Source organism: Jaculus jaculus, chromosome 6 (genome assembly GCF_020740685.1).
Source record: "Jaculus jaculus isolate mJacJac1 chromosome 6, mJacJac1.mat.Y.cur, whole genome shotgun sequence".
Lineage (NCBI taxonomy): Eukaryota > Metazoa > Chordata > Mammalia > Rodentia > Dipodidae > Jaculus > Jaculus jaculus.
In genome coordinates, this window is record NC_059107.1 from 160,863,090 (window position 1) to 160,876,646 (window position 13,557).

At 46.6% G+C, this 13,557-nt stretch overlaps 1 protein-coding gene across 8 annotated transcripts in view; it reads right to left on the reverse strand.

Moving 5' to 3' along the window:
* Efcab6 (EF-hand calcium binding domain 6) overlaps positions 1 to 13,557 on the reverse strand; it is a 224,086-nt gene that overhangs the window by 193,738 nt on the left and 16,791 nt on the right. For 6 of the 8 annotated variants that reach the window (XM_045151826.1, XM_045151827.1, XM_045151824.1 and 3 more), the window contains exon 3: positions 1,634 to 1,782. The exons of 1 other annotated variant lie outside the window; for it this stretch is intronic. In XM_045151826.1, coding sequence (XP_045007761.1) covers positions 1,634 to 1,782 — 149 coding nt within the window. Of the gene's footprint in view, positions 1 to 1,633; positions 1,783 to 13,557 lie in introns of those variants that run through there. One more of the 8 variants, XM_045151829.1, reaches the window with a different exon arrangement.

Here is a 13,557-nt window from a genome sequence, read left to right on the forward strand (position 1 = left end):
TGGCACACGCCTTTAATCCCAGCACTCAGGAGGCAGAGGTAGGAGGATTGCCATGAGTTCGAGGCCACCCTGAGACTCCATAGTGAATTCTAGGTCAGCCTGGACCAGAGTGAGACCCTACCTCGGAAAACAAGAACAAACAAACAAAAAAATAAGTAAGGTAGACAGCATTATACCCTTCATTGGCCTCGGGCCACCTACACATACACACATACACACACACACACACACACACACACACACACACAGGTGAAGCGTGCAAGTGAATGAAAACCTCATGTGCACACAGAAATCAAAAAAAAAAGAAGAAATCAGCCTACACAAATTTATTCCTAGCAGTATTAGTAATAATCCCCAAATGTGGAAGCCATCAAAAAGGAGTATGGAGAAGCAACCAAAACACAAGGAAAATAACAACTGCTGGGCATTTATGTATTTTTTAAAAATCTAGGGCTAGAAAGATGGCTTAGTGGTTAAGGCGCTTACCTGCGAAGCCTAAGGACCCTGGTTTGATTCCCCAGGACCCACGTAAGACAGATGCACAAGGGGGCGCACGAGTCTGGAGTTCATTTGCAGTGCCTGGAGGCACTAGCGTGCCCATTTTCTCCCTCTCTCTCTCTCTCTCCTCTCTCTCCACACACACCTATTTCACTCTCTCTGTCTTAAATAAATAAAATAAAATATTTTTTAAAAAAGAAAGAAATGTTAACTCAGTCTCTATACAAACTCAAAAGTATGAAAAAAGAAGGCCATATGGAGAACACCTAGATGGTTGGGGTGACAGTTACACAGACTTTCTATGCTTTCTGCTCTACTTTTTTTTTACAAACCTAAAAATCTACTCATTTTTAAAAACACTGCCAGTGGCCTGGGGCGATAGCTCAGTTGGTAAAGATCTTACTGAGCAAGTGTGAAGACTGGAGTCCAGATCTCCAACACCCATGGGAATGCTGACCATGGCAGAGACCATTTGTTGTTGTTGTTGTTTGTTTTGTTTTTGTTTGTTGGTTGGTTTTTTCGAGGTATGGTATTGTTTGAGCCCAGGCTGACCTGGAAATCACTATGTAGTCTCAGGCTGGCCTCAAACGCACAGTGATCCTCTTACCTCTGCCTCCTGAGTGCTGGGATTAGAGGCATGTGCCACCATGCCCAGTGCAGAGACCATTTATAATCCCAGTACTCTGAAGGCAGACAGGGATTCCCAGGGCAAACTGGCTAGTCTTGCCAAATTGGTGAGTTCTGAGTTCAATGAGAGACCCCATCTCAAAAGAGGGGGACAGTAATTAAGGAGTAGATCTCTAACTTCCACATGCAAGTATGCACACATGCACATGCGCCGACACACTCCTGTACCTACACATATGAACTTGCATACAGACACACAATAACTCTTAGAATAATCTATGTAAGACAGCAAGTAAATCCATGGATTCCAGAATCACACCGCTGCCTGGGTTCAAACCTATGCACAACTTTAAGTCAATGGCTTTATCAATCAATGTCTCCATTTCCCCAAACAGAATATGGGGATAGTATCAAAGCTGATGCAGTGTGCTGACGTGGAGATTACTTGTCATGGGCATTTATCGAGTGGTATCTATGGGTAGCAGTTTAATTCCTCGTGAATACTCACTTGAAGAAGGGGATCTGCTCCCACCTTGGGAACCATTCCTTGAATGTACTCTACACGGCGAAGAGTGGGCTTGTGAATATGGCAGCCTTCCAGAACGAGAATACAAAATGTGCCAGTCTGGTATAATTGCCATTCTGTGCATTAAATCCCTGTGAGAGAAGCAGGAATGGTTACATCAGCTTAGTTCACTTATCCTAACTAAAAGTAATATCCTATCTGTCCCTTTTCAGAAAGTATAGCTGAAAAGTATCAAAAGCCCTCCAGTGGGCTGAGGAGGTGCACAACGTGGCACATGTGTATGGAGTTCATTTGTAGGGGTTGGAGGCCCTGGCATGCCCATTCTCCTCCCTCTCTCTCAAATAAGTAATAAAATAATAATAAAATGTCTTCTGAATGACACATGCACATGCATATGTACATACATGTGTGCCTGCACACACACGAACGCTGTTTTTTAAAAGCTGCTCATTACAATGTGCTTGCCTGTGTTTGAAAGACCATAACTGAGCCATTCACTCATGAACTCACAGCAACTGAGTTTCCTTGCACAAGAATGGACCACTAATATCCCACCATAACTTGGGGAGGGGCTCATGAAGCCCCATCCATCCTTGACACATTATTGACACTTAATGGTCACTTAGGGAGAAAGGGGCCACTTCCTTCAGTTCTGTAACCACTGGAAAGTTGTCCCTGATCCAGTAAGTAACACTTCACCCATGTTCATGCAAACAACCCTAATATACCAGTAAGTGTCTCTCTCTCTCTCTCACACACACACACACACACACAGACACGAACATGATAGCATGAAGAGGACTGTGGTGAAGAAGAAAGGCCCATCAGTAGTAGGATGGAATAAAAGAGAATAATGAGGCTGTTAGGATGAAAATACATTATATACATTGTAAAACTGTCAAAAACATAAAGAAGCAAAAAGAAATTCTTTGGAAACAAGGAAAAGGGAAACATATCAGAAACTAAGGTCTGTATAAAGAAAGCAAGAGCATTAGAGAAACAATGAAGCAGGGAGAAACACACACATGCACATAGAACAGTCATGACCTACGTGAAGTACAGCCAGACCCAGCTGTGAATGACACCTCAGCAATAATAGTTGGAAATATTCATACCCACTCTTCACCGGGACACATCCATACCTATTCCCTATCTGGAGATTTTATACCCATGCCACATCTGGACACATCCATGCCCACTCCTCATCTGCAGACATCCATGCCCTCTCCTCATCTGGAATCACCCATGCCCACTCCTCATCTGGAGACATCCATTCCCACTCCTCATCTAGAATCGTCCATGCGCTCTCCTCATCTGGAGACATCCACGCCCACTCCTCATCAGGAGACACCCACGCTCACACCTCATCAGGAGACACCCACGCTCACACCTCATCTGGAGACATCCATGACCACTCCTCATCAGGAGACATCCATGCCCACACCTCATCAGGAGACATCCACACCCACACTTCATCTGGAGACGTCCATGCCCACTCCTCATCTGGAGACATCCATGCCCACAATTCATCTGGAGTTGTCCATGCCCACTCCTTATGTGGAGATGTCAAAAACCATTCTTCATAAGTGGCAGAACAGGCAGTCAGAGGATAATTTGGAAAAGACTTCAAAACACTAAAGAGCAAACAGACTTCTAAAGAACCCAACTACCCATCAGAATACAAATTCTTCTCAAATACAAATGGGAACATTCTCCAACACAGACCATATGTTGGAAGATAAAACAAGCCTCAATAAATTTAAAATGATTGAAATCATCAAAATATGTTCTTAAGCCACACTGTAATCACATTACAAGTCAGTAACATAAGAAGACTGGATAATTCACAAATACAGGGAAATTAACATGCTCCTAAATAACCTGTAGGTGAGAGAAGAAATCACAAGGAAATCAACAAATTCTTTTAGATGGAAGAGAAGAGGCAACATATGAAAATGTAGACAGAAAAGTAGACACATAATGTATACAAAAGACACCCCGTGAATAGACTAAGCTTCTTCCTTTAGAAACTCCAGAGTAACTAAAACAAACGAACAAAAAAGAAATAAATACTTGAGCAAAAAATAATGGAGAAAAAGAAGAAAGCAGAAGTTGGCAAATATTTTGCTAGATGGACCATGAAAAAAATAGTAAACATTCAAATCATCAAAATTAGTACTGGAAGGGCAGAATTCCTACTGACCTTCCAGGAATCAGGATGACAACGAACAGCTCTGCTCTGCATACCAACCAATTAGGTAACCAAGAACAAATGAGAACATCCTTAGAAAGACAGAAGTCACTGAAAGTAAGGAAAGAACAGAAACTCCAGGCAGAACTACGATAGACTGAAGTAATAACAAAAAGCTTCCACAAAAAATAAAAGCTCAGGTCAGATAGAGTCACTAGTGAATTCTATCAAGCATTTAACCACGCACAGTTGTACACAGCTATAATCGGGAAGCTAAGGTAGGAGGATCTTACAAATTTAAGACCAGCCTAGGCTAGAGTGAGATCTTGCCTCTAAAAACATTCAGAGGATAATTAAAAACAAACCTCCCTCTGGGCATGGTGGCGCCCACCTTTAATCCCAGCACTCAGGAGGCAGTGGTAGGAGGATTGCTGTGATTCAAGGCCACCCTGAGACTACATAGTGAATTCCAGGTCAGTCTGAGCTAGAGTGAGGCCCTACCTCAATAAAAAGAAAGAAAGAAAAATGAGAATCAAGGATAAAACAACAGAAGAAGCATTTTTTAATTTTATTTATTTATTTACTTACTTGAGAGAGAGAGAAAGAAAGAGGCAGAGAGAGAGAATGGGCACATCAGGGCTTCCAACCACTGCAAATGAACTCCAGACACATGTGCCACCTTGTGCATCTGGCTTATGAGGATCCTGGGGAATTGAAACTGGGTTCTTTGGCTTTGCAGGCAAGCGCCTGAACTTCTAAGCCACCCCTCAGCCCAGATGAAGCATTTTTTACTTCACCCTTTTCTGGCAAAAGAAAGGGAGGGAGGGAAGAATTAAGAAATAAATGCTCAGTTAACTAGGAATATACAAGGGAGCTTCCTTGCCTAATAAGGGAATCCAGGAAAAATCTACAGATGACAGACCCCTAAAACTTAATGATAAAACACCTGGGCTGGAGAGATGGCTTAGCTGAGTGGTCAGCTGGATGTCTAAGTTCTGGGGTGAGCCTAGGTCTGGTGGTATCAGTTTGGAAGCTGTCGTAACATAATGTATGTAAAGGTATGTTCTCACCAGGAAAGTAGACAGAAGGTAAAAAAGAGGCCTCGGGCTGTCCCAGCCTCAAGTTCAGGGAGAAAGGAGGCACTGAGAGAGCAGTCCCACGAGACAGCAGATCCAGGAGATGCAGTTCTGGAAACCAGGATGAAGGGGTTGAGGGGAGTAATGATGGCAAGTGCCTTTGTCCAGGTGAGGCAAGGCCATGTGAGGAGCGTGCGGGAGGACAGTGGCCTGCTGAACTGAGTACAGCTCTGGGCGCCCCCACCCTGACAGTGGCAGTGCTGGCGGGATGGGACAGTGGCAGGAAAGCCTGTCCAAAGACCAGGGCGAGTGATGGCAGAGACAGTGCCCAAGAGCTGGGAGTGGGGAGAGGCCACGAGCAGACCAACAGCGTGCAGGCGGAATGGGGAGGGAGTCGAGGAGACATTTCTTGAAGCCAGAACACTCAACAGTGTGTCTGGACCCTCGTTACAGCAACAGTTGGGAGACTGGCAGAGGGAAGGGTGACACACAGGTCCCCTATGTGTCCTCAAAGACAGAAGACAGCAGAGCCACCTTTTCCAGAAGCATGAGCCACGTGATCACTGACAAAAAGAGCACGTGGGGACCAGAGACCATGGGTGGTGGTGGGCACGGTGGCAGTGCCCTCAGGGAAACAGGAAGTCATCAGCATATGCGAGGCTGGGGGGGAGTACCTCAACACAGGGAGGCAGTGGGGGAACCAAAGAAGTGACTCTCAGGGACTTCGTCCTGGGCTTGGAGGATTCGTCCATTGCCAACGGCTGGGTAGAAGGGGTTTGGGTTTGCTAGAGTGACCTAGCAAGTTGAGGGTTTGTGGAAGGAAGTAATTGTGTGTACATCTTGCAAAGGACTCCAAGATAAAGGGGAACTGCCTGTGTAAGCAGAATATATATGCGACCAGGAGGAAGACATTAAAGAGACCAGGAACTCAGAGCTGGGCATGACAGCTCATGCCTATAAATGCAACCCTTGAAAGGTAGAGGCAGGAAAGCTTGTGCTACACAGAGTTCTTTGCCAGCCTGAGCCATCCTGTCTCAAACACACACACATACGGGGGTGGGGGGCAGGACAAAAGCTCAATCTGATGAAGGATTTTCCTGCTTTAAAAAAAATATACCAACTTCAATAGCATTTACAGGACTTATTCTGAGCCAGGACATGTGACTAAGATTTATGTGAGCTGGGCATGATCCCATCACTCAATAGGCAGAAGTAGGAGGATCACCATGAGTTCGAGGCCACCCTGAGACTACATAGTGAATTCCAGGCCAGCTTGGGCTAGAGTGAGACCCTACTTCAAAAACAAAAAACAAGCAAACAAAAACAAGATTTATGAGAACCTACCATTTAACTGCCCCACACCCACTCAGCTGCTCCTCTTCCCATTTCACAGATGAGCAAAGCCACACTCAGGCAGGCCAGCCATTTCCCCTGGCCACACAAGAACTGAACCCCTAGCTGGGGACTCAAGTTCCCATGCTTGTCAAAGATCAAGGCTGTCAAGTTTAACAAGTCAGAAACCCACCCCCTTACCCCCCTCCCCACCACGGCTGAGTGGCTACAGTGAGCACCAGCCTCCAGGCACACCCTACTCCTCAGGCCTGTGCAGAGGATGGCAAGATCGGCTTCGTTATTTCCCCATAAATCCCCTTCCTAATAGCAATACAGCCTGCCGGGGCTTTGGCCTCGTGCCTTATTCCACCACCTGAGGAGTGAGATAATCACCCCGAAATGCACTGCCTGGTGTGTAGTTTATTGTTGGAATACAAAGTGAGTCAATGCAAGAAACACTTAGCTAAACACAGCATGAAAGAAATAATCTTCATATGAAAGTAATTCCCGCTAACGTCACTGAGTCTGTGGTGGGGAATAATCCTCTTCTGGGGAGAAGGCCTGGGTGACCTGAAGGGTGCCCTCCAGCTCACGTTTATACCAACAGCAGCACCATAAAAGCCACTGTGACTTCAGTCAGGTTCACCAGGGATGTTCCTAAGAGCCAACCTGGACAGTTTGGAAACAGATCCCATTTAATATGAACCTCAACAGTTCTGGTATAAACACCCTCAAACAAGTATTCACTCAGCAATGCACTTTTCAGCAAACACTACAGGCCACACAATGGCTGGCATCTACAAACAAAGAGAACTATGACTCTCTTGCCCTTCAGCAGTTAGCCATCTAAGTCAGGGGCTAGGAGGACATGACAGTATGTATTAAAAGTGTAGAAAAAAGGTTGAAGAGATGACTCAGTGGTTAAAGGCACTTGCTTGCAAAACCTACTGGCCTGAGTTCAACTCCCCAGTACCCACATGAAGCTAGACTACAAAAAGTGGTGCATGTATCCAGCATTCATTTGCAGTTATGAGAGGTCTTGGCATGCCCATACACACACACACACACACACACACACACACACACACACACACACACACACACGTGAATAAACATTTTAAAAATGTTGAACAATGGACTCCTGCCCCTGACTACCAGCAGAGTGTGGGATTCAGCGCTGTGAGAACAGAGTTGATCTCAAGAAGAAAGTGGACAATGGTTGGTAGAGGCTTGGGGAGGGGCATGGAGAGGCCATGGTTACTAGGTCCAGAGGTGCAATTGGTTGGTGAGAATTACTTCTAAACTTTTATAACATAGCAGGATAGTGATGGCTGATAACAATTAACAGTATTTCAAAACAAAGAGTAGACAGAATGTTCCAGACACAAAGAAAGAATTTGAAATAGTGGGTATGCCAATCACTCTGTTACATTTCATACGTGTATTCAAATGTCATTCTAGCGTTAGAGAGATGGCTCCACAGTTAAAGGCGCTTATTTGCAAAACCTGATAACCTGGGTTCAATTCCCCAGTACCCATGTAAAGCCAAATGCACAAAGTGGTGCAACTGGAGCTCATTTGCAGTGACAAGAGGCCTTGGTGCATCCAAATTTTCTCTCTCTCTCTCCCTCTCCCTCTCTTGCTCTGCTCATAAATAAAAACTTTAAAAAATATTTCATTGTTTTAAAAAGGACATAGTGGGGCTGGAGAGGTGGCTTAGCAGTTAAGCACTTGCCTGTGAAGCCTAAGGACCCCGGTTCGAGGCTCGGTTCCCCAGGTCCCACGTTAGCCAGATGCACAAGGGGGCGCGCGCGTCTGGAGTTCGTTTGCAGTGGCTGGAAGCCCTGGCGTGCCCATTCTCTCTCTCTCTATCTACCTTTTTATCACTCTCTCTTTCTGTCACTCTGAAATAAATAAATAAAAATGAACCAAAAAATATTTTAAAAAGAAGGACATAGTGCGCTCCAGATGTAGTTCAGTGGCACAGCATTTGCCTAATATGCACAAGGCTGGGGGCTCAAATGCCACTTCCCTTCCCCAAAAGTCATACTATACCCTATAAACATATATAATTACTATAGCTTTAAAATAAAATTATATTTTTAAGTTTCAGAGAGGAAATTGAGTATCGCTGCATGGGAGGCCTTATCTTCCCTGACATCAGTCACTCTATGTCAGAGGTCAAAGACGTTTCCCAGGAGACACCACCCATCAGTTCACTCTGGATTCTAAGTAGAGTAGCATTTATATTGCTGTTAGCATCATTATTATGAATTCGGTCATTCTGGTTAAAAGCCATTGCTGGGCTAGAGAGATGGCTTAGCAATTAAGCCGCTTGCCTGTGAAGCCTAAGGACCCATGTCTCCAAACCATGTAAGGCAGATGCACATGGGGTGCATGCATCTGGAGTTTGTGTGCAGTGACTATAGGCCCTGGCACCATCCATTCTCTCCCTCTGTCTCTCTCTCTCTCTCCTTCCCTGTCTCTTATAAATAAATAAAAATTTAAAAAGCCATTGCTGATAAAAATGTTAAGATAGTGTGTAGTTTCAAAACAGCATTTCTCAAAGCCCGGTCTCTGGGAACACCACAGAAAACAGGGCAGGAAGAATGCAGGAGGGCAGAGAGCACGGAGGCTGTGGGAGGCTGCCTGCTGGACACATGACCACCGTGCTTGTGAGCTCACCGCAGCCTTGCCCAGAGCGAGTCTGGTAACACTTCATCACGGGTGGGAGAGGGGCTTCCCTCCCTGACGAGCTACTGGCAGTTAATGCTGCTGGAGGAGAGGAGGTCATTTTCTTCAAAGGTGTGGCCACTGGGTAATTGCTCATATGCCAGTAAATAACCCCCCAACCAAGCTCACACAAACAACTCTAATTTAATTCAGTGGAACAGACACACACACACACACACACACACACACACATGAAAGTAGGAATTAGTTGGAATAAGCAGGAGTTTAGCAGGAGTAGGAGGGAACGAGAATAATGGGGGGAAATATGATCAAAATACATTATATATATGTATGAAACTGTCAAAAATAATTTAATTTATCATTTACTTGTAAACAGGGAGAAGACAGAATAGGCCCGTGGGGCCTCTTGCCACCACAAGCTTGTATCTGTAAGTGGTTGCTGGGTATTCAGACCCAGGTCATCAGGCTTTGCAAGCAAGTGCCTTTAACCACTGAGTCATCTCTCCAGCACAAAAACAAAATAAAATGGAAAAGCACAGTCCCTGAGCCAGCAATGCTAGTCTGCCTTGAGAACCAGGGTGGAAATACACACTCGTGGGTCCCCTCCAGCCCCCTGGATCAGAACCTCTGGGTTCCCACAAGGCCAGCACCACTGCCACAGAAGCAGCGGAGGCGAGCCGCAGACAGGAGCCCGCCGGCTGTGCGACAGACTTCGGCGCAAAGTCCCTGGCTGGAAAAGCCGGCAAACGTGAAAGGTGGGCGACCATTAGATCCGAACACAACGGAGTACCTGCTTTGAGGACCGCTAGGTTCCCTCAGTCGTCAACTCTGTGACAGCCTGGTCAGTTAGATACTATTATCCGTATTTTTACAAGTAGGAGAAAGTAAGCACTACAGAGAAAAAGCCAAATTCACTCAGTAAGTGAGGCTGAGACCCAGGCCCCCCTGTACTTAACCCTGGGCTTCTCACATCGCTGCATCAGGGCATACGGGCATGTGAGTGTGTATGTGGGTACACACGTGCATGTTCATGTGGGAAGGAGAACACGTATGTGTGTGTGCAGGCCAGAGGACAAATTCAAGAAACGTTCCTCGGGCACTGTCCATCTTTTCTGAGACAAAAACTCACTGGCCCAGAACTCGTCAAGTAAGACCAGACTGGCTGGCCAGTGGGCCCAGCGATCCTCTTGTCTCCTCTGCTCGCCCAATTCCACCATGTGCTGGGATTACAAGCACATGCCACCACCACACGTGGACCCACCTTAGGTTCTCATGCCTGCAAGGCAAGCGCATTCCAAGTGAGCATCTCCCAGCCCAGTGCCTGTGTTCTCGTGTGTGAGTGATCTGTGAGAAATGGGAAGAAGGACTCACAGGAACACCTCAAGTTTGCAAAACAATTCTGAGACTTCAGTCCACTCAAAGGAAGACAAGGTTGAAGTAAGTCATCTGCCTAGCTCCCTGCTGTACAAACAGGAATCCAGGGTCCCTGGCACTGACACTGGCCATCCGCCTGGTGTCTCACACTGCCTACATTTTAAGACAGACTGGCAGCCAGCCCCAGTGCACAGTTCTAAATGCAGGAATTATAAGAATGCAAGTTGATTTGCAAGTAGATTCCAAATGATAGGGTATCTTAAAAACCAATTTAGCCAGCCATCTGAATTCAATTTAGCAGAAAGAGCCACGGCTACAAACTGACCTGCCTCCATGCCGCAGCCCCTGTCTGAGCCCAGCTTTTCTCCACTGGAGGTTCTCCACATCCCTGCACTGTCCCCCCACCTTCTTCCTGAACCCTGTCCTAACAGAACCTCTCACTGCAGGGTTTTCGTCCCACCCCTCCCCCACCACATACACACAGCATAAGATGCACTCCATAAACCCAGAAATCAAACTCAAATCCTAACATAACTCCAAACTAAATGAGTTGTAATGGGTTATAAATAGTAATTATAAGAAGACATAGAAGCATTATGTATTTAGGACAATGTGAAGAAAAAGGTGCAGTGGGTATGCATTACAAATACCATGATATAAATATGTGCTTTCACATATGGACAGGGTGGAGAAGATATGGCAAAAATAGCTACATTAAGCCAGGCGTGGTGGCGCATGCATCTAGACCTGCACTTGGGAGACAGAGGTAGGAGGAAAGCTGTGAGTTCAAGGTCATCCTGAGACTACAAAGTGAATTTCAGGTCAGCCTTAGCTACAGCGAGACCCTACCTTGAAAAAAATAATAATAATACCTTTGTTAAGATGGTGGAGACTTGGTCTTTTTGTTTTGAATGTTCTCGCGAGGGGGGGCAGTGGGTTATGTGAGCTAGCACCTGCCCGCTTGCTTCCCACCACGCCACTGCCGCAGCGGGGTTCCTCCAGCCCTGGCTGGCTACTCCTCCGCTGCCAGCTGACCTCAGGCCTCCAGAGGAAGTGGGGAGGCTTCCTAGCACCCAGACTCCTCCCAGCACAGTCTCGCAGGAACCCGGACTTTCTCTGTACTGCATGTACCATGATTTACAATCACACTTTTATTTGGGAACTTATAAACAAACAATGTATGGGCTGGAGACATAGCTTAGCGGTTAGGTACTTGCCTGTGAAGCCAAAGGACCCAGCTTTGATTCTCCAGGACCCACGTAAGCCAGATGCACAAGGTGGCACATGTGTCTGGAGTTCATTCGCAGCAGAAAGACCCTAGCATGCCCATTCTCATTCTCTCTCTCTCTCTCTCTCTCTCTCTCCAGATAGATAGATAGATATACATATATATGTGTGTATATGTATATATATATATATGTATATGTATATTTACCTCTATCTCTCAAATAAATAAATAATAAAATAATTTAAAATTTTATTTAAAAAAACCTGTAATACAAGCTCCGGGAGACCAAAGAGCCACTCTACACCAGCCCCAGAGCACCCAGTGTGTCCTCCCCACAAGTACACAGCATACCCATACATACTCACCACACACACTACATATCATACACACTAAATACTTCACACACTCACCACATACTCTCCACACCCCATACATCCACCATATGCACTACCGACTCACCCCATATACCACACTGACCACATACCACACACGCACTGCACACACTCACCTCACATACCAGACTCTCATCATACATTCACCACACATACACCACATACCACACATTCACCATACATACCATATACTGATCACACACATATAGCCCTCATACCACATGTTCCACAGACTTACCATACCACGTACCTAACTATGCACATGCACACGTGCAAACACACACACACTACAGACACACACTTGCCTTCCAAGATGCCCATTCTACACATAGGCAGCACCCACGCCAGCCATCCTCCCATGCTGAGGGTCACCCCTCCCTTTCTCATCGCCTCCCTTCCACTGAGAAGTTGTGACTCGTGTCACAACATCTTGTCAACACTTACTCCTCTCACAAGTGTCTCTGCCTCTTCCCTGGGAGACAATGCATGTCGTGACAACAGGGACCATGACCGGGTGCCTGCCACATACTTTGCCGGTCACGATCGTTGGTGGCAGCAGAAAGGCCTCGCCATCCCACAATGCAGGTCCTAAGCCAAAATGCTTATGTTGTTCTGCTTGACATACGCTTTCTCCATCGTGGACATAAAGATTTTATTTCAAGCTATCCCAGAAAGCCATCATTACCTAGTGGCTTTTCCAGCCTCCCCACACCTGCCATGCTGACGGACCCAGTCACGTCCAAAACACTGACCCCAAGCCCACTGCCATAGCGGCTCCACTCAGAGTGGTGCTCTCAGCCTTTCCACGTAAGAACTGGAAGCAGCTGGGCTGGAGCGAGCCCGCCGGTTACGAGCACTTCCTATGCAGGCAGGACAAGCCTAAGACACAGCCTGACTCTGATCCCTAGGACCAACATAAACAGCAGGTGTGACCAGGCATGTCTGTAACTCCAGTCCCATGGGGAGCAGAGCCTGGGGAATCGCAAAAAGAAGAAAAAAGAAAAAAAGATCTGGAATCAGTAAGAGACTCTGGGTCAACTAAGAATGGGCAGAAGTGGCGGGACGTGGTAGTGCATGCCTTTAATCCCAGCACTCAGGAGGGGCGGTAGGAGGATTTCTGTGAGTTCAAGGCTAGCCTGGAACTGCAGTGTGAGTTCCAGGTCAGCCTGGGCTATTGCAAGACCTTACCTTGAAACTCCAAAAAAGAAAGAAAGAAAGAAGGGGCAGAAGAGCATTAAAAGAGGATACTGACCCAAAGTTCCCCTCCAGCCACTGCAGGCTGGGCAAGGGGTTCTACACGGGCACATACACACACACATGCACAAGAAGAACCGGCAACAGCTGTGCTCTGGCCCATGGGCAGACAAGGACCCACTAGCATACCCTGTTCAGAGTCCAGCAGCCCAAGCAAGGGCAGGGCTGGGAAGGGGAAGAAGTTTCCAGGGCCACTGGCTCTGGGCTGAACGGCTCAAAGCTTGCTGCTGCTGCCACCTACAGCTGAAGGTGAGAACTGGGCTGCAAGAAACCCCAGGATGTCAAGATGGTCCCACCGGACAGCAAGCTGGGGTGCGCAGCATTGCTGTCCCCGGACTGACAGAGTGCACAGAGCAGCACTCGCT